The sequence below is a fragment of the Pavona decussata genome, unplaced genomic scaffold, assembly GCF_977016875.1.
Source record: "Pavona decussata unplaced genomic scaffold, jaPavDecu1.1 SCAFFOLD_137, whole genome shotgun sequence".
NCBI lineage: Eukaryota > Metazoa > Cnidaria > Anthozoa > Scleractinia > Agariciidae > Pavona > Pavona decussata.
In genome coordinates this window covers 829818-856353 of record NW_028145550.1, presented here as the reverse complement: position 1 = coordinate 856353, position 26536 = coordinate 829818, and the positions used below count along the sequence as shown (strand labels likewise).

The following is a 26536-nucleotide window of genomic DNA, read 5'->3' as shown; positions in this document are numbered from 1 at the left end:
CACAGCGAGACAGAAATCTTGTAAAACACTTTTAATGTTTGATAGGCAAACAAAAACACACTTGCCAAACTACATTGTTGTGAGACCAACATATACGTCTCTGGCCGAATAAATACTCTTCTAAGTTTCAAACTTTCAGATAATTTCCAACTCTCTTCTGTAGTTATAAAATACATATATACAAAATATCTGTATAAATATACTTAAGTAGATAAATATTAAGTTCCCATGCCAACAAACTACCGGTTAAAGAAACACTGTTTTGGCTGTTTCACTGACTGTGGCGATTAAGCTGTCAAAAAGGAACAGTAAAGAATGGCTATTTTCATACTAGACACACATAATTTTGTGTGGGTTGAACTTCAGCAAACATCTGCAGTGTTTCTGGAAGTTGGCAAGTATAAAGAAAGGCAGAAGACAGACACTATTGGGATCTGGATGAACTCTTGGCTAGTTCCTCTTGAACAATCAGTGAACGTTCATCCAGATGTATAACCTGTCTTATGCCCGCCCTTCATACTAAAACTACAAGATAAATAACCAGAAGCACTAACTAAAGGTGTTTTCCTACTTTCATTCCAGGTGGATTATGCATCTCTAGCATAAAAACAACCAACATCTTTTGTGTCACCAAATAAAAAATAATAGTCTGGTGGAAAAAATATACCCATTAACAATAAAGAATCAAGAACGTAGTCTCTTATCACAATGATAAATGTTATCTACTACTGTATAGTAAGTGAAAGAGCCAAAACAGTCTTAGCCACTGTTTTAAAAAACTGACAATACAAAGACTAACACATGCTGAATCATTCAAATAAAAGTTAAAGTAAAGGAACACACAAATGAAATTAAGTTTTGACGTTTTGATTGTCACGTAAAGGCATTATTTATAACAACTGTTTCTGGAAATGTACCAAACTCCAAGCAAATATATGAACACTCCAACCGCTTAATTAGGAACAATGAAGTTAAGAGTTCATGATGGTTTTCAGGATAATTTGGCAGTGATGTGAACATAGATGATTGTGAAAAATCGTAGCTTTGATGGTGTTTATAGTTACTGACCCAAAACATAACAAATTTGTAAGGATGCTATTAATTTAGAACTGAGCATGAAATGTCAGCTGTCCCTTGCCCAGACATGGATGTAAACAAGTCGACTGCTGACAATTCAGGCAAAAAATATCTTAAAATCCAAAATCCTGAAAACCAGCAAACCCTTTCCAAAATTAGTATCACACTGGAAACCTTAAGAAAATGTCTTGAATAACAAAATTCAAGTTTGCAAATAACAAAGTTATCTGGATGAAAACCAATGTATGTCAACCTTGGAGAATCACATTGGCTTTCCTTGAGAGGTTACTTCCACCAATCAAGAAAAATAAAGTTACCACATGCCTTACAAAATGAATTCCACAGTACAGTCATGGACTTGAAATTCTTTTGCACAATTTGCTTGCCCCACAGAAACTACTTGAGTTTTAGACTAACTCAGCTTCCTCAACCCTTAGCTCTCAGTTAGTTCCTGTGTCATGTATTTGTGAAATTATTGTTTCAACTTAAGGTATCATTATACTCAAATTATGTAACCTCCTACCAAGAGTGGTGCTCTTTGCTTCATTCAATATTATTTTTGTAAAATTACAAACTGTTGACATTTCTCTGCCATTGGCCTTGGAAATATAGGGTAAATGTAAATACCAAGAAACTTTCAGTTTCACTCAACGCATCACTCTAGAAGAGCCTTTGCAACTCTTAACAAGTCCCTGCACAACAAACACAATAACTAAATTTGACACCTCTCAAAAGATGAATACAGTGTTAAGGTTGAGATCAGAAATCTCCAAGATTCTAACTTAACCAGAACATAAACTAATAGCAAGACTTGATTTCAGTATAATCAGTCACTAGTTTTCACAAAAACATCGCAATCTGACATGCACCGATCTAAAACTGCGAGGGACTGTTTACAACAATAAACAGTCCTTACGGCACTGCAACATCAGACAAGTGGTGTTTTATGGTTATCAACGAACCCCCACGGAGGGTGAGAGAAGCCTGCTTCCTTCTTTTTATGATAACGAACAACCACCATACCATCCCGAGGCTGCTGCCCTGTAGTTTTGGGCACCAAAGATAATGCCAGAGCATAAATTTTTTTGCAGCAGCACCTTACACTTCACATGTTGGGCTCTTTAAACTTCTCGGCTTCTGGCCTTGTGGGCTCCTTGAAATTTTTCTTAGCCAACAGCCTTGCATTTACTGTGAGAACCTTTGTACCCCAAGTTCACCATGCTAGCTTTCAAGCATTTCTTAACTGAAACTGAACAGTCCCCTGTTAGTCAGAGTGTGATGCTTTTGCCTTCATTAAAGCTACATGTAGTTGTCTCTCAATACCTTAAGATGCAAGGTACTTTTATACAGCAGCCAAGAAAGCTGTTTACAGTTTTTTCCTCTAGATGAAATTCAAAAATTGCTTTCTTCCCTCATCAACGTCACCTGTTTTGAAACTAAACAAGTGCAATATCACACATGTGATACACATTTGACTCATGTCAACTTTTAGTTTTTTGGTTCTTGAAGATTGGAGAAAGGTAGTTCACATAATATTTGGTAACTTTTGCAATCAATGATCGATTTGGACCATTTGAAAACTGATTGGCCCACACAACATGAAGAACACTTGTGAACTGACATATAATTATTTTGTTTCCAATTTATACCTGCCTGGCTCTCTCACCCAATTAAAGGATTTGAACTACTAACAGATCAGAGAAGAAATAATCCGTCACTCTGATGTCCAACTGACAACTATTCACTGAATGGTCATGTTAACACTACATGTTGTAAAATCTCTACTGGTCATTCAGTTGTTGTTTGATGTCACTTTTTGATAGTGACAAACACGATGAATATTGTACGAAACAAAACCAACGCTTTATATATGTGTACATAACTGCTCCAAAAACTAAGCAACCTTATAATGTGCCAAGAATAAACAAGAGTAACTTTTTTCTTAGTCTCAAAGGTGCGAAGCTCTAACTCCCATCAAGTCCTTGTAATTTCTGAACTCCCAGGTATTCTGCAACTGGCAGAAACCACATGAAACCTTGCTTCCAACCAAGATTTCAACCCTTTTAAAAGCTGTGAAATACACATGGCTTGTAGAAGTATCTAGAGTCTGATAAAGTATGGAGTACTTGCAGACAACGACTCAGTCCCCAGAGAGTTGTCACAGGTTAATAGGCAAAGCCTGGCTCTTCTACTGGCGCAAGGTTGTAAGACGTGTTGAGCTGTATGGGTCTGAAGGACAGCACTGATGGGTCACATACGCGGCTATGTCTGGAATTAGCAAGACTCTGCAAAGTAAAACATAACAACATTCTCAGTGGATACAAACTACAACTGAATACCTATCAACTAAACTGACATTAAGTTCCAGAGAAACAAACCTAAGAAAGTATTGCCTTTCACACTTGAAGCTGCACAAGATTCTATTCCCCTGTGTTCTTTTTTGTGGTTGGGACCATATGACCAGTTTTATGCACAACATTGCTTTGATGCATAAAAGCGTCAGATCTGACACACAATCACACTTGAGGTATAAACCTTATCAGTAAAATTTGTCCACTAGCCATGTATTAGGGTATGTGATACAATTATCCCACATTTCGAAACAGCTAAAGGCTATCAATGTGCAGCCAACCCAAGACATCAGCATAATTTGTAGAAAGATCAGTTCATACAAGACAGCAGCTGTCTGAATAGGCCTGGGATCGCAGCTACACACGGATCTATAGAGTCTGTCAGCTGTTTGACTCACACTTAACAGTAATTTGTTTTGCTATAGATTCTGTGTAGTCAAGTAAACAAAGCATGCCACCAAAGGAGAGAATTACAGGACATTTTGTTTCCAGTTCAAAAGAAAAACCCAAGAACAACTCAAAAAAGTTGGGGTTTGCTGCAATGATAGCCAACTGAGCAAAAAACAAATCTACAAATTTCAACTAATGACATGTACAAGCCTAGAAACATGTAACATAATACAATTTACTGCAGTTGTTACTTTTTTTTCCTCATTATTCTGTACAGTACAAAAGGAAATGCACTGAAAAAAAATGCACAAAGCTGGTATCTGGAATTTTTTTAATTTCTTTACTTTTTGCCTTTAAATGGACAGGCATATTTTTGTGCCTTGACCCTTGGAGTCAAGTTTTGACCCTCCATGGCTGCAGGCAGGATCCAATAAATATTGTACCTTCTCACTTCAAGTCTGGGCAAAACACTTTTGAAAGCTGTCCACTTAAAAAAGAGTTGTCCATTAATTGGCACGCATTGGCACCAGTTATTCTGAGCGATGCTCCATTTTACTGTACCAAGTCCAGTGTGTTTCTAAAGTCAAGTCTACAGCTATTGCACTGCTGTTCTACAGCACGGATATTAGTGGTGTCCCTGTATTGTGATCTTTGTGAAGCAACTCCATACTTGGCATATACAATTTGTTACTCTGTGACAAACTAAATTTGCACATAGACAACCACACACAACTTACCCTTATTCTTACTGGTCTTGGTCTTGACAGGCCATGGCTATGCTTCTTAATTAGCACAGATTTCTTAAGAAAGAAAGGATAACCTTGTTAACTAAAGGAGTTTATAAAGTATTACTGGGGTCTGCAGCAAAAGGATCACCCACAAAAACTGCTCAGTGGTTTAGAAGTGTGACAAAACACATTCCACAAAATTTTCCCATCCATCTCATCACAGATATATTATGAATTCACAAAATGACCAGCTCCCAGTTAACTTGATAGCTCAGTTGGTAGAGCACTGTTTTTCAGGCTTTCTTTTCAAAATTCAAGTGCTCAAGGCTAGATTAGGTGACATTCAGATTTGTTGCCCAAGCTCCCAAGGCTCCTCAGCAAGGTTCCAAGGTGTGAATGAGGCCAAGTTGTCAGAAGACCCCCAAGAAAGTCCTATTAGGCTAAAGCTGGACTCACAAACAGTTCAATGACCTGGAAGGTAACTCCAAAAACTCCATTCTTCACCACATAAAACCCTAAAAAATTTCTTGTCAAAATCTTTCCACCTAAAACAGTTTACCACAACATTTCAAATGCAAAAGAAGGTTCCCAATCACTAATTTCAAGCAAACAAGATCTTCACAATGCGTCATTACTAATGCACCTCAGTAACCCCCGGGGGGCAAGCGGTCAGTGTCAACACAGCATTTTTAAGCACCCTTAACAACACTTGAGCATGGGCACTGGGCAAATTGACTGTTTCTGAGCATAACCTTGACCAGCTGCTTTTAACATCTCAATCAACATTTTCCGTAAAAGAACATATCCAAGTTACCCATCCTGCCCGGTTGCAACCACCCTTTGTCCACCTGTTCAAAATCTTGATAAAACCCTTGCCCACCAGTCTGTAGCAACAATATTTTACTGGGTAGTGTAGAGACCTGTGAGTCACGTACTTGGGTGCTTTGTCATTTAACTAGAAAGGCCCTAACAATTTTCCTGCTACAGACTGTGAACAGACTGGTCACTGCTTTACGCTTTTGCTCGATGGCAATTCGTGGGGTGCATTCCATTTAGCCAAAATTGTCGGCTTAAGGTTGAAATGGAAATTTTCTAGAATAAAATGGAAGACCTCTGGAGGTACATGTACTCCAGTTTTCTGTTCCAACCAGATGGAACAGAAATTACTGTTCCATTTGCACAAAATTTCCATTTCCATTTGTTGCCTTCTTGCACCATGGTTGTCCCATCACAAACGTCCTTGACCTACCAATGAGATTTGCAAGTTTGACACAAAGTTTCCAAATGGAAAACACCCCAGGCTTGTGCAAGATATACTGGGTATTTTCGTTGCATTAACCTCAAAAATATCTGGTGAAAGATTCGGTGCAAATCACCAGACTGCACTTTCTGCTTGAGAACAAACATCCATTTCAAAAGAAAAGGGGTTTTTTGGTTGCAACTAAATGCAATTAATTTAGAAATCAGGTGGGTTCTTTTTATTCACCAATCACGCCTGTTTCCCCGTAAACATAAAGTATTTGTCATGTCAAGTTCCACCAACTTTGAGGCACTGAACAATTAACGACAAAAGCGTATTTACATAGGAATCTATAATTTCACAAGTCAAATCAGTCAATCAACTGACAGCAGAGTGATTGTTAGCACTGACGCAAGTGGGGAACAAATTTATCGGGTTACTAGTCGCGATAAAACTAAAAGGGCAACAAATGAACCTCGTACTGGGACAGACGACAACATTTACAAACTTTGGAATAAAGCAAAAGATAGTTCGCACCTCTTGACAATTGCATCTAAAAAAAGCCAAAGCGCGCAATAATTGAGGGCTATTTCAAAGGATTTTCTGAGTCGTGGACTTATTAATGCACATGTGTCAGATTTTTTTTAATGACCCTTTGGAATATATAAACTTTGCCGATACCAAATTTTGTTCAATAAAACTTACTATGGTCTCAATAAATTTCTCAACCTGCGGCTCTTACCTGTTGCATTTTCTCGAAGTTCAATGACGGCCTCGAGAAAAATGCCTCATCTTCGGCGAAAACAAGCCGGTGTTTTTTTCTCGAGTGTCCTTCGCTTGTGTAAGTGGTGGGTCTCACCCTTGCAGAGAAAGCGGAGTGCTTGGATAACACTGTTACTTTACCAGGTGGGCTCGAGCTGAGCGGCAATGAACCATTCTTCTTGTAGCACAGTTCTTTAATTTCATCGTCGCTAGAGGAGCTGTCATTGCCAGAGGCAAATTGTTGAAGCAGTTTATGGGTGCTCACTTGAGACCACTTTCGCTTCTCCGGAGCACTATTTTCTCTACTACTAGGTGTTTCTATGGGCAAAAATCCACATTCGCTTTCTTCTCTAGTGTCCTTCCTTGTGCATATATTTTCCTTTGATGCTATATCTACTGGCAAAGGCGGGTTGATCTTTAATGTTCCCTCGTGCACGTTGTTGTTATTTAGGCTCAAAGGTTTATCTGTGGACGGTGAAAATGAAAACAACTCAGCTTTAATAAACTTCAGCTTATAGAGATGAATATCGTACTTTTAACTAAGATATACAATGAAATTTATTTTGCTAATATTACCTCCGTTTATTTCCTTTAATTCGTCATCTTCGTCTGCACTTTCCTCTAAGTCGGACTCGTCTCGTAAAAACAGCTAAATCAAAATAAAAACATGGAAGAGAAAACTCGTAAGCTTACACCACGTTTAAGATGCATGGACAGCAAATAAGCTTACTACATGCAAGAACAAACGAAGTTCGTGTCAACACAGCCGAGGAACGAATCTTCTGTTGTTTTTACCTGCGGCTCATAGGGTTTGACTTCATTGATGGATTGATTCTTGAACTTGAGAGCAAGGAATTTCAGCATAATTTTCCCTGAGATGTCACTTTCTCGACTCTTGGATGGCGGGAACAACAACGATTTCCCGCGAGTTCCTATGGCGTCAAGTTGACGTCGCAGAGCCCCTGCACGAAAAAAGCAAATCTTTCGTGAACAAAATTATAATAAATATATGTTACAGCTTCATATTTAAACTTGTTAAACCTTCAGACCGCCCCGCATAAACTGACGAGTTCGAAAACCATCCCAATGCAATTCTCTTTCTTGCGGTCGAGCGATCAACACGACGAGGCAATTCAACCCATTCAAGTCCCCTTCCTCCGCAAAACAGCTTGACTTTCCTTGATAAATTCAACGTAAAATTGCCTTTCTCGAACCTCCTAGTGAAACAAAACAGTTTATAAAGTCCAACACGATGCTCAAGGCAACGAGCCTGAAGAAGGAAAAGGTAACCAAAATTCGAAATTGAAGAGCCAACCTGCTCAGCTAACCGCAGCTACCATCTTCGATTCATCGGTTTATTTGTACGGGCTTGAATTTGATTAATCATGATAAATTTCAAGAAATGAAACGAACAACACCGCCTGAAACGTACAAATCGAAGAAAATCTGCAGGAGGGTTTTCAGTACAAAGAAATTCAAGGTTTAAGCCAAGTTAAAGGTTCACCTCGTTCGTGTAAACCGAGGCAAGTGGCACGATTTGAGCATCAAAAATTCAGGAGAAGAAACGGGTGGTTGTAAGCTTGATGTGTGCTCTACGAATTTCAACACAAAAGGATTAAAAGTCAAAAACAACAAGCCATATTTTTTTACCACGCTAAAATACGTTTTCAGAGGGTAAATTTTACCTAAAACCTCTGTCGTCGAATGAAGTTACAGCAAGAATTGCGAACAGCAAAAAAAAAATAAAATAAATAAGCTCATTTCCAACTCACAATGAGGGCCAGGTGCCGTTCACAAAGAAATGCGTGTTCGCTGTTTCTACTCCTTCGCTCCCCTGCGGCAAACAACATTTTGCCAGCTTTTCGACAGAATACTCGCAAAGAATTGGAGCAAAGCTATGCCTATCGACAAAACCATTTGTAGAATTCAAAGCACGGTAAAACGATGCCGAAGCCCGTTTAAACTTCATGCACAAAGTGCGTACTATTTATGCGTGTGCCAAGGCTGCGCTTAAAGTATCAACGCAAGTCCACAAGCCCCTCTAAGAAAGGATATATAACAACATTAGAAAGAACGACATAAAAAGGGAATACCTTGAGACGAAGCCCGAAATTTACACTGTTGTTTTCATCTTACGTTACTGCTTCCAGTTGGAGTTTGCAAGCGGCGTAAATGAACACCCGAGAACTAAATAAAGCTCATGGGACCGAATTTGCGCGATGTGATTGGCTAGTGCAATTGATGACTGTCCATTCACTGGTTTGACAGTCCGTGGCACACTCGCTTTCACTTTTGCCCCTTGGGGATGTGTAAAAAGGTTGGTGTCAACTTACTCCTTCAATCTGTCTAATAGCCTCACAAGTTCAGGCACGGCGAGATAGCTTATTTTACAGGAAGTTTTTGCTTTGAATTTACATTCGACTCGTCTATTTCGCGAGTCAGAGTTTGATTTTCACCCTATTCAGATACAAATGTTGAACGTACCTAAACAAAAAGGTTCACCCACTGGGAATAGTGGGGGCGGGAGGAAACAAAAGTCAAGTATAAAAACTCATAACCAAGTACATTTAAGCTTTGGTTTCCTCGCTATTCTCTCGCCGGTCTCGTGCCAGATTTTCATTCTTTACCAAAAAAGGTCTTGAAGTTTCGAAGTCGCCAGAAGAATTTACAAATTGTAACAGTCAAACAAAGCGTGACAAGTGAGACGGGCAATTTTGCCTAACCGACTTACGCCAGACTCGTGCATGCAGATAAATTTTGTCACGCGATATGATGAAATTTAAGATCTCTTTATAAAAAGCGCGCCAATTCCGCGCCAATTCTTCCAGGTTTCATGCTTGTCAGATCCACGAATGTTATAAAACCGTAACAGAGATTTCAGTTTTCAATATTTTATGTTTTTGTTATTTTCAGCGCTACAAAATCAAATAGATGATGCACAGTCATGGTTCACTACAGGCTTATCAATCCTCAAATCTTTTGTTCTATTTTTAATTTTGTTATTAACCTGGCTCGCCAAGTATAATGCGGCGCGATAACAATTCATTTCCCTGGCTTAAGAAAATTAATCTACCAAAATGTTCAAGAATTTTTTTCTCAGCAATGAAAAGATTGCATTTAGTACTTTTAACACACATGATGAGCACAATTGCGAGATATTTTCACAAGGTGAATTCAGTTAGAAATCATATGACGATCAGCTCTGACTGCCTGTCGACTGAGGCACGCTCAGTCTCGTGTTCTCTTATCTTTTTAACGCCGCTCAAGACCACCCCCTTACGATCAACTTTCAAATGCACATGATAAACCAAAGGTCTCTTATCCTTTAAAACTGTTAAAAGTCACTTAAATTGCATAACAGTTTAAAGGTTTTTTTGACCCGCACGAAACAGCAAAATGCAATTTTTTAGTTTGATAGGTGTCAGTTTAATAGCTCTTTTGACAGAGGCCACACTGAAAATAAATGCTAAAAACATTCCTTTATCTTAATCTCCCATTTATGAAGACGGCTTCTTTCACAGTCTTTGACAAATCTCTGTTTACATAAAGTCTCCAAAAAAAATTGACACCACAGGGTGTTGTCCGACAGGAGCAACAACCGCGAACAGTGAAACCCAAAAATCCCACTGAAAAACAACCTATTGAACATGATCAACAAAACGGAGGCTTTCGAAACCACTCTATGACCACTGATCTTCCTTATTAGTTGAATATTCTAATCGTAGAAAATTTTAGACGCCGAACTTTCGGGCCGTTTTGGCCGAATATTCGCGAACTGTTATTTCTTTCTGAAAATTCTTGTTGGACTTCCTTCGTATCATTCGCATTTGATGTAATGTTTTAGTTACTCCAGTGGAAAAAGTCGTGGGTTGTTCACATGTTTTGCAGTTAACTTAATAGACCACGGCCACATCAGTTGTTCACATGTTTTGCGGTTAACTTAATAGCCACGATAAATAAGATTGAGCTAGTCACATAACACTGAACTGAGAGGATAAGAATTGACTAGTTTTTCACATTGAAAAAAACCCCGAATATCCGAAATGACTTGACCACCTTTCGAACTGATTCTTCCCCGAACGAATGGACGCGTCTGGTGCGCTGTCCGGATCGACGTATCGTTTAACATCAGTGTGCATGTGGTGACTACAAGAAGACGTCTGTGTAAACGGCTTTTAATTTATCCACATTAAATCAAACGTGCTTTCATATTTATGGTGTCTTTATAGCGGTCCGGCTGCCTGTAATAAATGGCAGTGAATAGAACAGCTGTAAATAGCTTTCATGGCAGGCCCCTTTGAAGCTTTTCGAGCTACGAATAATGTAAAGCATTCACCTCCAACCGTCGGTGTAAGATATACATTATAACGGAGAGTATAAAGGTCTTGATTCAGTAGCAGGGTTCAATTACTTTAGGATTGTATGAAAACAACCGTCCTGATTGGTCTACGGCTTGGAATTTTTGTTTCAAAAAACAAAGTTCAAAAGGAATTGTTTTGTTTCAAGTATAGGACTGACCTTAGCTTTTCGCGTGCACTTGGCCTTCAATCAATTTATATTGCATATTTTTAAACACGTTTTTAGACGGACGAGAAACTTCTGCGAGGAAGTCTGTCTTTTTTGCGTTCGTCTTTACTGGTAGAGACTGTGCGAATGAGGACAAAATCTTTATGAAACTGGCTTCGGTGCCTGGCGATATTGGGGAAACGTTTCTGCTTTCGTTTGGTTCGTTATTTTGCTATTTTTATACTCGCCGTAGGCGGACTTTGTTATTTCTCTTCCTGCTGAGTGGATTGTAACTTCAATACGAAAAAACAAAACACGTTTTTCCCAGCAAATTACTTCATTGTCATGTGCACATGAAACGTGTCAATTGTTCCGCCCAGAGAATAAAAGATATGTCAGGATTATTGTATCTCTTTCATGTGTACTGTCACGGGTGTTTCAGGTGAAGAAAATAAAAATCGTCGCTTAATGCCACGTTAATTAAGCTTTATGTAATCGATAACACAGATAACGACCAATTCAATCTGGGACAACGTAAGTCAAATATTTAATACCTTATGTAGCTTTATGTAGGGAATTGTTTTTTTTTTTTTTTTTTTGTTTTGTTTTTAACAGCACTCTATCTGGCGAAAAAGAGAGTCGCTTTGTACATAGAGCTGTTTTCAATTGAGCGTCGCAAAAGTGGTAAACCAAAACCAAAGTACATTAGTCTGGTCAAACAGATGCAAACAGTACGATTAACCAATCAGAATTCGAAGCCTAATTGCCCAGTGTAACAGAGCCGCCTTTAACCTTGTCAAGCGCGGGAAAACGCGTGCGAGCAAGTCACTATTGGTTTTGGGCTTTTTTCTCATTGGTTGAGAATGAAAGTGGCGCGAATTTTGCCAACCAATAACAAAGCCAAGTAAAACAAGACTAAAGCAACCGCGCACTCAACTGGAAAACGCTCTAAGAAGATTATTACTCGCTTCAACAATCTGGTGATAAAAAAAATTTGCTAAAATTTAGTGTTATTTAGTGTTGCAACCGTCCAAAATCGTGAAATGACTACTTTCCCTAAAATTTGCTTTGTCTTGAGACAATGAATACAATTGTTCACAGAACCTGTACAATATTCTAATTCGCCCGTTTTTCAGTTGGAGTACGGTACAGTTTATTTAAAACTCTTAAATCGCACTAGCTGAGCAAAGATAAGCGGAGAATCGTCGATCACTTAAATCATCGCTTTTTGACAGATTTTTCCGCCTGTAAACGCAATCAGTTGCCGAAGCCAGCTGCCTGTTGAGCTCGGTCGAAGCCCTTTTAATTTGTCGGTGGAACTAGCTTTTGATTGCTATGAAGGATGTGAATTTTGCCCATAAAATTCTCCTTAATGGCCGGTAATTGATCCGGCTTGGCTAATGACTCAGTCGTCAGAACGAAGAATAGAAGAAATTTCAGCCGCAAACAAATAATTTGGCTTTAATAAGTGTGTTGAAAAAACTCGTCAAAGACAACTTTTTTAATCCCAACAAAGTTGCTACAGGTATAAGACCTTATAGCTTTTAATCCCGAACAGACTGTTGAGTATTCTACATTTTCCCACGCGTTGTGTGAATGTTGAGTGATTTTTTTTACCGTATTTGTCGTCGAAGCGGCGAAGCTGTTACATTATAGGCTTTTAAATGACTACTGAAAACGAGTACATAACAAAAAGCCGGGTGCTTCATCTATTTCGCTTGACCAACGTATCACTGAAGTTATTTTCGGTTTTTCTAGCTGAATTTAGGACCTTTTAAACTAAGATATTCGCACAGGGTATTTTAAAAAATTGCTATCAAGAGCGCCACCAGCGTTATTTCACTGACCAAAAAAGTGAAAACGATATTTTAGTTTTGATTGTCTGTTGGTCGATAAGCCGGGGATATCGGTAGACAAACAACCCCGAAAACAGAATACTAAATCGTCGATTCGATTCTTCAGATCTCAGTTTTTGCAAACACGGTCGAGTGCAGCGAGGAAAAAAAATACAGTGAGATGTCGGCGTACGTGCAAGCAATTTGTATCGTAACAACTTCAACTGTGTCAGGAGAAAAATTGCTCGAAGAACGCCCCCAGTGTACTTAATCCTGTCTCCGGTACTGCAAAATCATATTTGACCAATCACTGGATACGCAAAGACTCAATGAACCAGAGCATAAACTTACCGAACCCGTGCCAAGCGATGTAGTATGAACGGAGCCTTAATAGTAAACACGATTGTGCATTTTTTAACTGACTGGCTAATTACAGCCACGTCGCACAATTTTTCCGTCCTGTCAGTTGAGAATCAAAACAACTGAGTAAATAAATAATTACTTTCGAAAGTCGCCGATCGAAATCTAAACTTCCCTCGGTCAAGTACTTTTAAAGCTCACTGATTCTGGCGATCGACTTCAAGACTCGCATCACTGCTTAAGACCCAGAAAAACTCGAAAAAATCACAGCGAGAGTGCAGTCTCGATTATCATCTGTAACTTAAATTGTATTCCACGGCGACTGAGAATGAGAGATAAACATTACGCCTTTGCTTTTGATATCACGTTTGACGGGTGCGCCAAAGAAGGAAACCGAAAACTAGTGTACAGCCTAATCAAAAGTGCCTTGACATGGTCAACAGACGTTACACCTTTGATTGCTTTATTTAAACACGGAGCGATCCTATAAAAGGGAAGGGCACGCCCCCTTTGAAGCGCTTTGTTGGCTTCCAAACGGATCAGTATAATGGTGGATGACGTCGGTAACGGTCGAGGAAAAAAGAGAGAAGAACTATCGTTTGTAAAATCGAAGAGGGAATCGATTTATCAATAAAAATAAGCTAAACGCTAGCTATATATCTTGTAAGACACCAGAAATTAGCGAGATTAACGATAACAACGGAAATAATCAAGTTTCGTTGCCGCAATCGAAAGATTATACGAAACTTACCTCGAAATTCGAAATCCTTCTACCAAATACACAGTACAAAGATCGAAACCATTATAAACTGAAGCTTGCGACGAACTGGACATCTGTGTCCCTCCATCTGAACATGCTGATAACCAAAACGAGTCTGTGTTGTTCGCCAAAACTGGCAGGATTTTCAAAATTTAGCAGATGTTTTCCGCTAAACGGCCGCTCGAGTCGTCATGTCGGGTTCAAGTTTATTACCGCTTGTGTATCTATCGATCACGTACGTGAAAACTAACTCTACTAATCCGCTGGAAGTGGCAGCAATAGATTCTAAACTTCTATGCACAAGTCAAAAATAAAAACATCTAAACGCATTTCGTACCTGATCATGAATTTTGCTAATTCGAAAAATCACCAAAGATATAAACAAAACACGACCCGATGTTGCTCTCATGTATCTTATTGATGAAATGATAATGGCAATGGCTCTCACATCAGTATTAAAATTAGCCAGTACCAAATATATTCTAAGTTTTATTATATACAGTAAGCAATAGAGAGGCCGGCTTCAAAAAGATTATCCTGATCAGCTCCGTCGTCTTGCGTGCGATCGCTCGCCGCTTGAGACACTTCACTTTTCTCCTCCGTTTCCCGCTCCGTTGTTTCTTTTAGGCTTCGCTTCCGCGACTTTGTGTCTTTACTTATCTCTCCCCCACTAAACGACACAAAGGATCGAAGCGATTCCATCTCGGAAGCCGGTTTCAGAAGAACAACCTATTTCGAGACAGAGTTTGTTTACGAACTTTATCCTAATCATTTCGGAAATGTCTCGAAAGGATAAGGTTTTACCAGCCGATAAATGAATTTCCGATCTCAAAATAGACGGATAACTTAATAACTTTCTAAATTCTTCTCCTGTACTGAGCCATATTCGTTGGATTGATTTTCAACAAAATAATTCGAACTAAAACAGCTTTTCCGTCACGTCCTTTTGCGGGAACTTGAACGTGCTAAAATAAGATTTTTGGTAATCAACCAATCCGATACGCGCGTTTTGGATTTTTGATTGACAGTCTGAACCGTTCAGCCTGGTCTTATAGGATCGCTCCGTGTTTAAAAGCTTCAACTTTGATCTTGTGCCGCTTAAGACTCCATACAAACAACCATGTCAAGGGTGAGTGTCAAAGTTTCTGCGCGGAGAACTGTTTTCCAACTCAAACCGGCAACACAAATGCAAAAGACTTCCGCTATATATCCCAAATGTCGTTATTCTCGAACCTCTAGCTATCACGAACAAGAAAACCACTTTCCCTAATTCGCGCTTCTCGAACGAAGTTTCGTTTCCCCTTAGAATTAGTGTTGTCTCGTGTATTCATTCGAAAGAAACCTGAGAGCAAATGCGTCGTTTCTCATCCGCCAAACAATTTAATCAGATAATTCGAAAAAAAAAAAATGGAAGAAAGTATGACAGAGCTTTGGAAACACAAACTTATATTTATTTTTTCCCGCTCGTTTCCCCCGGCTCTGCACACGACGTTGGTTTCATCATTTTTGTTTCTGCTTTCTGATTGGTGCGTTCCGTTATTAAAGTTTGCTGTGGTGCATGTGTTCTCCACATGTGCACGTGGTTATGCATCCCCTGGTTATGCAGTGTGTGTTTTTCAAGGGTTTCCCTCGCCCCTAGGCCGCTCTGACTATTCTCATGTGTGTTGATTTTGTTGGCAATTGCATGCAAAGATAAGATAAGCGTCTTAGCGGCATCCGGCAGAATTTCAGTCAAGGTGAAAAACTCATTAACCACCAGGTTTCGATTTCGCTGCTTCGTAATAAGACAAGATTTTTGAGAGATTTCTTATGACAGAAAACTGGGCAAGATTTTGTTCAAATATTTTGCAATCATGAAACAACAGGTTCAGTCTGAAACCTAACCAGCTAACATCAGCGGTACAAATCACGATCGAGTTAAGGGGGGACTCACGTAACTACAGAATGAGAGTTGTTGCTAGGGGATTTTAGGGATGGTATTTTGCGATGCTCTGTTTTGCAGTAATTTGGGGCGCTTTATTGGTGAAATGTATGAGCATGAATAGATGGATTTTAAAAATCGTCATATACACGCATGTAACTATAGTACCGGTCCCCAACAGCGCGGCAGAAAGAAAAATCCCTAAAAAATAGGGGGCAGAATTCCGACTATTTTCACGAGTCGGAGATATTTCAGCTCTCTATAACCCAACGTAAGTATTTACTGTTTTTTGAAAACAATAGAACTGTCGATAAATCAATAGACCCTTACCACTCAGCGGCCATGTTGAGTCTCAGGAGAATAAAAAGCTTCGTTTTTGCACGGCAAGCCTCGCACTGAATTCCCGTCTGGCCTAGGCTATTGATCTTTCTACGAGTTAACGTGTATCTCGTGTGTTGGTCCTGTGATTTTATGAGCTTAACTGTGATTGGCTTAGAATTTCTACGTCACGGACATCGTTTTGCCGCTCGGGTTCGCAGACGTTATTTTTCGGCGGAGAGAAGCAACAGCCGGAAATACGTCTGTGTTCGCAGGCTAACTTTACTTTGGATGGAAACGATCTAAAAAAAAAGTCGAACATGTTCAGACTGCAGATTCGATTCTGTAATATCTGTGTACGCTCAGGTGATTGCACTCGGCGAAACTCTCGGCGAATAAATTACGCCTTAATTGTGATTCAGTAAATCTCATTCGACACCAGCCTTTTGGATTCATGTTCATTCTATAAGCTTATTTTCTTGTTGCAGGGCGTATTGTTTTTACAGCCACTGAATGCGATTACTCACAAAAGTTTGGTTTAATATGGAAAGCAAAGATGTTGCAATGTTGCAATTGGTGGCATGAGTTGCAACATCTTCGGTTTCCGATTTACCGAACTTTTATGAGTAATCGCATTCAGTGGCTGTAAAAACAATGGACTCTGTAACAAAGAAATAAGCCGACAGAATGAATCCAGACGGCTGGTGCCGACTGAGATTTAGAATCACAATTAAGGTGTGATTTATTCACCAGATCTGTGTCGCGCCGAGTGTCGAATTATCTGAACCTGGAGTCTGTACACATTCGGCTTTTAAGGTCCTTTTCATCCCAAACTAAAGCGTATTGCTCGTTGTTTTAAGCTTGATTGTGTGGTTGCTGGAATAATTTACTGCGTTTTGTGCCAGTTTTGGGGGGGCTTACTCCAGTCCACGCGTCTGAATGCTGAAGACTTATCAGCCATGTAAATTGCGCCAAGTTTTTTTTAACCAATCATGAAAATACGAGTTCAACAACCCCAGGTAAAAATACTAAAAACATTGAAATTAGAATATTTTGCCTGTTATTAAGAAAGAACTGGCTGACATACCGGAAAGCGTCGCCGATTTCGTTGGGAAATATCGCGAGTTTAATAGCACACGAAAGACTGAGTAACTTAATGATTTGCCGGATTAAATCTGTTTTAGTTCAGCATTATTCTTGTTCAGAGGCCCCAAGAATTGAAATAAAATAATAATAATAAAAAAGACATTAATAAAATTTTGCCTCATGTATGCCGAGAGCCGCCCTAGGTCGCATGATTTGCGTGATCAATAATCCGTGTGTAATAATTTTTCTCTGTTTGCCAAGGCTACCACGGTCTACCACCCGTTTCACACTTATTGCCCGCGGACATGATGCAGCTAGCTAAAATGCATGACCTACAGAATAAATTAGCTTAGCATATTAAGTTCGGTGAAACCTATCAGGTTCTTCACTGAATTTTTGTTAGTTTGTTGAGATTAAAGAATTTGTAGCTGATACTGAAATACTCTCAACTTGAAATGGGTTTTTTTTACGATGATTTTTTTCACATTGTTCATGTCGCGACTTGTTTGTACAACACGGTCCGAGCATTATTTTAATCACTGAGGTGGTCTCTTTTGATATTCCTTTGAACTAGAGGAACGATAAGTCTAAACCATGCTGGAAAACAAAAATCTTCAGATTACTAGGTTACACTGTAGAAAAAAATTCATAATATAATTGGAAACTGAATTACTTTTAGCCCATTCCGTAAACGTCTAGAAAATCATTTCATTTTGCCGTTTGATTAATTTAAATTACCACACTGGCAAATAGCATCAAAAAATATTGCGACGCAATCCCAGTTTGAGTCGAATAATCCATTATAAAAACACTACTTTGAAATGGAGCAACGAAAAACTGACTACCAAAAAATTGAGAACCAAATGTTGTGAGGAAAATTTTAGATGTTTTTGCCTGTATTACGTTCAATAAATTTGATATCAGACGGCGCGATAGAGTGATACAGACACGAGGGACTCCCTGCTACTCGAAATCCGGGCTTTTACTACCGGCTAGTTTTAATAGTCATCATAATCATCAATTATATTTCCGGGAAAGGCATAGAGAGCTCATATAAAAGCCAAACTTACCAGTAGCTTGTATTGTTAAAGTCCTGCTAGTTAGACGGTTAAGAGATACTGTTTAACCGAATGGTTTTCACCCGAACAAAACGGCAGACTGCGAGAGTAAGTTTTCACACCCTTGGCACGAAACCAGAACATGAATATTTATTGTTAGGCTAAAGTCATTAACGTTGACACCTGGCGCACGAAACCAATAAACCTTAGAATATTTTGTCCTGAGGATGGTTCCTCGATAAAGTAAGAAATAACTGTTTCACCATCAATGTATGCGAAAGTGCAGGGAAATTTAAAATTTTAGTAATTAAACGGGTCACAAAAGCATACTGTGAGCCGAAAGAGGAGCAATTAGATCCTCACTATTCCCACTACTGGAAGTTCAGCAAGATATTGAGTAGAAATTCATGTCAAAAATTAGCGCTTAAAATTTCGCTTGTCGCCGAAAACAATAAGGCATTGTGGTTCTTTTTATCTTCTTTGGCGAAAGTGGTAGAATATTTTGTTTCATGTTTGTGGAAGGGGTTCTGGGGTACCATCTCGATAATTCTCGCCCAACATGGGCGGAGTATCGCCGTTTGAATCATTATTTTTTCCAGTTCCCCTTCAGACATTTTGTATTCTGTTACGTCACTTGATCAAGGTAGTGGGATCGTTACCCGTAAACTGGTCTAAACTGAGGGGCCAAAAAAAGAAAAAAAAAAAACGCATCAAGGAAATGCATGGAAAAAGACCGAATCATCTGCGAAAAATCATGTAAATCAAGGAAAATTACTGTTTGTTTGAGTCAGCGGGGACCTGGAGTTACTCGCACGTTTTATGTAAATATTAACACATGCACGTCCCCATGGTAACGTATGCTCGCCCCAAAACTCTCGCCCCTTTATTAGCCACCTGTTCGCACTCAGATCCCACCGCCTTATATGAAGGACCCTCAGTTTGAAGCCGATAAGGAGCAGAAAAGGTTTATAAACGGAACCATTGCAAAAATAACTAACAACTAAATTACTAAAATAAGTTAATTAACAGTACAAATTTAGTAAAGACCCCATATATTAGCGTGCCGATCAACATTACGACTTCTGACGCATCGGGCTCAAAAGAACTGGGTTCCATTTAAAAGATTACAAAATTGAATAAGTGCACGGTCAGATTGAAAATGTAACATGTTCTGTTTCATTTGAATGGTCACACTAAGAGATTTATTGCTTTGATTCATGAAAAGTTGTAACCACCTTGGACAGCATGCAACAGCAGCACGAGATAGAACTGCTCAGTAACTTGATTTGAATGTTCGCACATTAAAATTTCCGACCAGCGAATTCAAACGGTTTGAACACTTTCAGCTTATGCAAAGCGGGATGCAAAGTCGCCGCGAAGAGATCGGGTTGCTGCCTGTACAAATGCTAAATCCCTTGTACATCGTAAAATAAACCGCACCGCACAGGAAATTATTACTCGATAGCATTCATTGAAGAGTTAGGAAGGTTAGAACCACTTTTCATGACTTTCCATCCACTACAAGTACAAATTTAGTAAAGACCCCATATATTAGCATGCCGATCAACATCACAACTTCTGACGCATTGGGCTCAAAAGAACTGGGTTCCATTTTAGCTTCGAGTATCCGGAGAAAACTCGTTGTAGATTGAAGAGCCCGGATGCGATTTTCATTTTCCCCAGCGCCGGATATTGAATAACAACAACAGAAAGACCAGGTTGCTAAAATAATTGACATTATGTCACTGTGTATGGGTAAACTTGTATATTACCAGTTTCGATTAATATATCAAAAACAAGGAAGAGTTTTGCATACCATCGAGAAGTGGTGCAGAGTTTTATCTTTACTTTTTTTTAACCAACTTCGAGGTGTTCAGAAATCGGATGAAATACTCTTTCGAGTATTAAACGTGTAAACGAATATCAAGTGAGACCAAACCATTAACAACACGAAACATCGTCGACACTTAGATTTGCATTCATTGCTAAATTCCGATGAGTATAATTGTTTCTATTTACTGGGTCCAAAAATTGGTCGTGTGGCTTAAGTTTGTAGTTTTAGGACATTTTTCGGGTTTCAGTGTTGTGAAATCGAGGTCTTTCTCGCAACAATGGCATGCAAGCAATGCGGGGAAAAACGGATTCTTCCAGTTTATCACGCGCTTTTGATATCATACCGTAAAATTCCGAAAATTTTTCCCGGGACTTATATTTTTCAAAGCACTTTCTTGAGGGCTTATATTCGGACGGGGCTTATGTGCAGAGGGGCTTATTTTCGGAATTTTACGGTAGGCTGTAAAAATTATCAACTGACTAAACCATAGTTGTGGAAAATGAGCAATATGGGTGGTATTTTGGGAGTTAAAGGTAATGACTACGTGCCACAGCAGAATCATGTGGAGTCCCGTGATACTCTAGTGAATTATCTTTGTTCATGCTCTCGACTCCGACGTACTTATGCCGTAACTGTCACCAATCAAATAAATTTGGCTCTAATTTAGGGAACTGGTCATAACAAGTTTGCTCGAAGAAGACCCATCAAGGGGACGAAGGCAGAGACCACCATCTTCAGTTTATGGTTTGGCGGGCTCTTTCGAGTATAGTAGTTTGCCCACTTTCCTTATTAAAAGTCATTTAAAAAATCAGTTAACCTGATTGAATTTAGTAATAGCTACTTACAGGAGAGTGAATAATTAGAATTTATCTCCGACGAGAAACGAGCGTATTGATACCCATCATGTCCCTCGTCTAAACTTGAGAATGGAGACCACACTGTCTCTTGTCTAAACATGACAACGGAGACCGGAATATGCCCTGCAAGGAACCAGATTTCTCAGTGATTCTAGATATATTAACAACCGTCTTATTCTATTTAACCCTATAAACTTTCTTTTTATTTTCATGTTCTTGAGTTCCCCTTGTTTTCAGGTTGATTTTGTAACATTAATAACGATAGGAACTGTTTACAATATATTTTATTTTTTTTACATTGACAGTTGACCCCCTGTGGAGTTATAAGATCAAATTATTCTACTTTTTTGGTCCTTTAACTAGGAGAAAATACATTATTTTGTCCGGTTGTAGCTTGAGAGTTTCATCTGGGAGCCTGTTATTGCCCACCACGTTTATGGCACGACATTTCACTATTATTGGGAAACTTTGGATTGCTTGCAATGAATCACATTTTTAACCTATTTTTCTTGCTTTAATCTACCTTGAAGTACCGAGTACAAAGTTTACAAGAAACTGCCAAAGAACGTTAAAACTACTTCTTTTAACTGGCTATTCAGTGCCAGGAACTTCCTCAATCGAGCGTAGTTGTATCTGGGATTGTTTGTTTCTGATATAGGCTATTTGCTCCTTGTGTCGAGCGAGTAAAATTATCGTTTGCCCGCGAACGATAGTCGATTAAAAGAAAACATGTAAAGGGTTTAATTAAACTAAACATATCGCTGACAAACTTCAGGACTGGGAGAAATATGTCAGTATTTGAGAAATCTAAAGCAAAGGAAATGGAAAAATTCACCTTTACCTTCTTAGCTTGACGGAGTAAATCGTTTCAGACTTACGGCGGCCTTCGATCGGGTGAGTTTTTGAACAACTTGTAAGGCAAACAGACAAAACGCAAATACACAAGCGATAATGGTACAAAGGGCAAGAGGTTTAATTTCTACTCGTGACTGACAAATTGAGATACTTAAAATGACAAGTTATATTGTGAAAAATATCAAATTTCGTGTCTTGTGAAAAAATACATTAATACAACAAATACCGCGAAGCACCGTTTTGTTAATTAACACTATAAATAGCCACAAAGCAGACAATGAAGGGGAAAAAGAAAGATAAATTGATCTTTTAAAAGATTTACAGAATCGAGCAAGTGCACGGTCAGATTGAAAATTGCAAGATTGAAAATGTAACATGTTCTTCTCACTTGAGATTGATCGCTAGATTCATGGGCAGAATGAAAAGTTGCAACCACCTCGGACAGCATGAAACAGCAGCACGAGATAGTACTGCTCAGTAGCTTGATTCGAATGTTCGCACATTAGAATTTCCGACCCGCGAATTCAAACTGTTTCAACATTTTGGTAATAGCTTATACAAAGCGGGTTCCAAAGTCACCGCGAGGAGATCGGGTTGCTGCCTGTACAAAGGCTAAATTCCTTGTACATCGTAAAATAAACCGCACGTACCGAACATGCCGATGGTATTCACTGGAGAGTTAGAAAGGTTAGAACCACTTTTCATGACTTTCCATGCACTGAATAATATTTACCTAAAAAGGTAAATAGTTAGTGCATGAAGTTGAGTGCGCTAGGTACACTGAATGCTTCCTTTTGACATAGCAACACCTTCACCACCAATCAGATGAGAGCATTCATCTTTTAGACCAATCAGGTACTCGCACGTGTTTAAACAAGCCCGCGTGACCGGCGGGCGGGATGCTTGACGAACAAGTACTAGCAAACCGCGAGGGGAATGGGGAAAAGGTGATTTAAAATCCCGACACCCAATCTGAACTAGCTGCATCGTAGCGCCTACAACCTGCAATACGACCATGACAATTGGACTGCGAGACAAGTTGCAAGTTGATGCGTTTCGCGATGTATCAAAAAGCAAAAGACGAATCTATTTTCACTACATCTCGTCACGCAATTTTTCGTTCCGATGCGGCAGCCGGTTGCAAAAGAGGGTGTTAGACATGTGATTCCTTTTCGCGCGTTCACAAAGTTGCATTATGTTGCAAGCTGTAGGCAAAATTGCCTAATATCACCTTTGCACTGGACAATTTTTTCATGACGTATTTTAAGTGTTGCAAGACAAATTGTAAGGAACATTCTCTTATGCGGCAGCCTTTTGAAGTTTTGCACCAATATTAAGTGCACGTGCATGGTAATTGTTTAATTTTCTTCGCCCCAATTTTAAGACAATCTTTCTCAAACTTTAAGTACTTTTGTTGAAGGCTGTCATCCTTTTGGCGTTTTCATTTATTCATTTTGACGTTTTCGCATATTTTTATATATAGATATATCATAAAAAAAAAACACTGTCTGTAAGTAAGAATTACGGCTTTTTTTAATGAAAAATCTGTACATTAAAAGCACCTCCTGCAGAGGATAAAGAGCACGCCGGGGAAAATTAAAAGAGGCCAAAGTCCCAACCGAGTTAAATCTGCTAGCTCCTGCGCATCGGTTTCAGTGCATATGTGCTCAGAAACATTTTCGAAACCTAGTTTTGATTCTTATAAATGCTCGGTGGGGTTCAAAAATTAATCGCGATGACAGTGATTGCATATGTTATCTTACGCGAAAGTCATTTTACTAAATTGTGCGAAACACGTCTAAAATACTACTGAACACGCCTTCAAAGATTCAGCACCGAAAAAGCAGCGAAATTTCTCGCAAATTACCACATCTTAAACACAAAAAAGTGATACTGGGAATAATTATCTGATTATTTTTAACGTACGTAACTGGGCGCGGTTCAAATCAGATGCGATTACGGCAAATACATTTAAATTTATAAACAAGCCCCGAGGAAGATAAATCTTTTGTTGTGTTGGTAAGAATAAAAAATTTATTAATAAGGCTCGTCAGGTTGATCGTATTCAAATACAGATAAAGAGCATTTTGAGGCTCTAAAAAAGATTTTTGAGGTAAGAAATTACACTATTTTTCAGGCTTGTGGATGAAAAACACTTTCCATATTGTGCCATTGATTCCCTAAGTATACTATTTCAATATTTAATACTATTTCATTCAGGGGTTGGTTGAGATGGATTTTGTAAACTTTTCAACCAAATTAATTCGTAGACTGATGAAGTTTCAACCCTCGTTATTTTTTAAAAAGACTGTAAATTGTAGCGTTATGAAATGAAAACGCTCAAATAGACTTGTGCCACAGACAAGTCGAACACGAAGGAACCAAAGTTTTTTCCTAAAATAGACTCTCAGTTCCACAGAGGTATGAATAATTCAAGATGTTAGAGATGATCTGAAACTCACGCAAAATGGAAAAGCAGTGTAAAGCTCGCCTCCTATACGGACTGGCAAACGCGGTGTTGGAGAATTCTCCCGTTTTAGCTAATTACTGGTTAAGGGATACTTACGGTTTGGTAGTAGCCGGTGAAGTTGAACGGTTGGAAGAAATCGCTGAGACTCGCCGCTTCCAGCTGGTAATATTAGGATGTGTGTGAGAAGTTTCAATTTTAATTTAGTTCTCTCGACAAATATCACTCTCAGTGAGCAAATAAAGCGGTATTTTAAATATAAATGTAAATACACAGTGACATTGTTTCAACACCGCAGCCAATCAACTTAACCTACGCGCGCGCTAATAGCGCAATTTGGATTGATCAATAACTGCAAATCTATTGTTGTTTCGACTATAAGGCTCCGAAGATTCTGGAAAGCCGCAGACAAGGAAACTCACTGAGAGCTGAAATTTATACACTGTGATTTGAAATGAAACGCCTTGTTTTAGCTTCAGCTAAGCTTTCTTCTTTACAAAAGCTGCGAACATTGTGTTTGAGAGGGGTAAAATAGAGTAAGGCCTTCCGTGACCGGGTTGGAAAGTTGTAGAGAAATTAAATTAATTACTTTACGGAAAAGGAAGTTTTTGTTCGAAACAAACTAAAATCCCTAAGGCGATTTGAAGTGTGATAACAAAAATAAATAGATAAAAAGGTTGAGGTAAAAATCTCAGAGGATGTTCGTTTTCTTTCTTCCGGCGAAACACTGAAGATTTATGGCTCCTGTCTGTTTTTTAATAATAATAAAAAAAAATTGCGACTTCTCTAATGTCGATAAATCTTGATGAAACCGAGACAATTTTGCAATTAGTGACTACCTTGAAGGTGATTTTTTCGTCAACTGTCAATCATTCATCAGTATTAGGCCGGCCTTTTTGGAAAAGGTAATGTGTTCTTTAGTATTGTTCTGGGAATGCGCTTTTACTACAACTGAATCTCCAACGAGATCGACCATCAACTTCCATCCTCTGTATTGATTTCGTATATCAGTTTTGCTTCCAAAAATACCAACAATCGCCGAAATTTCTACTGAAAGATTATCAGCTCAAAATACAATATAAATCTCCATTTGTATCCATCGAAACATGGCAAAACATAAATTCTCAATGAGCGCCCTATATCGAATAACGAATAAAGGTTTTCAAAACATCAAAGACGTTTCAAATAAAAAAAATTGTAAAATTAAGGAAAATTCACTGATGAGCTGTGTCACGTGCTAAGCACGTGACCGTGGACTCTGCACCCAGCTCCGATATTTACCTTAAATTCAAGAAGGTTTACGGACGCCGTTTTGTATTTCTACGAAAGTGTATGTCGCCCAGAATACAGTGCTTCTTGGGTAATTCAAATGCCAAGAAACCTGATTTCTGAGATGTTTAGCTTGTACTGTTGCCCTCCAGAGTCAAATTGAACTTAAAAATTCAAACGGATCAATTTGTGTCTGCGTCCACCGTCAAATATCCCTTGAAGTGGGAAATGAAACTCACATTAGTTTCGATCGTTCTCAGTTTATGTAAGGGTAATGGGAAAAATGCTTTTTGATGATGATATATGAATAAAATCTTCAAAACATTTGACAACTTAGAAAACATGAAAACGTATTATAAATTCCTCTTCAATGACATCAGGATCCATACAAATGGAAAAATAAGAGTATTTTATTTTTGAATCTTTGCCTTAACGACAGCACAAACTGTAATTTTGTCATTAAAATTATTACGACGAATTAGTTCGCTTGTTATACTTATGTTCCTGGCATGGCGTTCAAGACAGACGCCCAGAAGAAATTGGAGTTCCTAGGGGCACCTTTGAGAACTAAGGCGCACGAATCGTACTCTGAGAGTGTGAACTCACCCGTGCAAGCAATTCATTCAAAAGGCCGTGGAGCACAAATACGAACCGAAATCAAATTATAAACTACCCGACCCTATGTCCCTGCCAAAAAGACATGTATTCTTTCATCACGAGGGTAGCAAAGCTCACTTCCTTTATGTAGTAAATTGAATCTTCATAGATTTCAATACTGCTTAACCTTGCTACTAGAACGGCGAAAAAACCTTAAAGCATTCAAGTCCTTCCACCAGCTTACCTTAAACTATTGACAAACCAT

General features: G+C 38.9%; 1 protein-coding gene across 4 annotated transcripts; it reads right to left on the bottom strand.

Moving 5' to 3' along the window:
• Positions 1-16: 16 nt before the first annotated feature.
• On the bottom strand, positions 17-21206 carry LOC146467190 (uncharacterized). Of its 4 annotated transcripts, none has more exons than XM_085126169.1 (6): positions 21072-21206; positions 7344-7510; positions 7125-7197; positions 6529-7013; positions 4556-4618; positions 17-3362 (listed from the first exon to the last, which is right to left on the bottom strand). In XM_085126169.1, the coding sequence occupies exons 1-6, from the start codon at positions 21181-21183 to the stop codon at positions 3243-3245; spliced, it is 1020 nt and encodes a 339-aa protein (XP_084982295.1). In that variant the 5' UTR covers positions 21184-21206; the 3' UTR covers positions 17-3242. The 4 variants fall into 4 exon arrangements, with proteins under 4 accessions (XP_084982295.1, XP_084982296.1, XP_084982297.1 ...); XM_085126170.1 differs by lacking the exon at positions 21072-21206 and adding an exon at positions 8642-8772; XM_085126171.1 differs by lacking the exon at positions 21072-21206 and adding an exon at positions 8321-8490.
• Positions 21207-26536: the final 5330 nt, after the last annotated feature.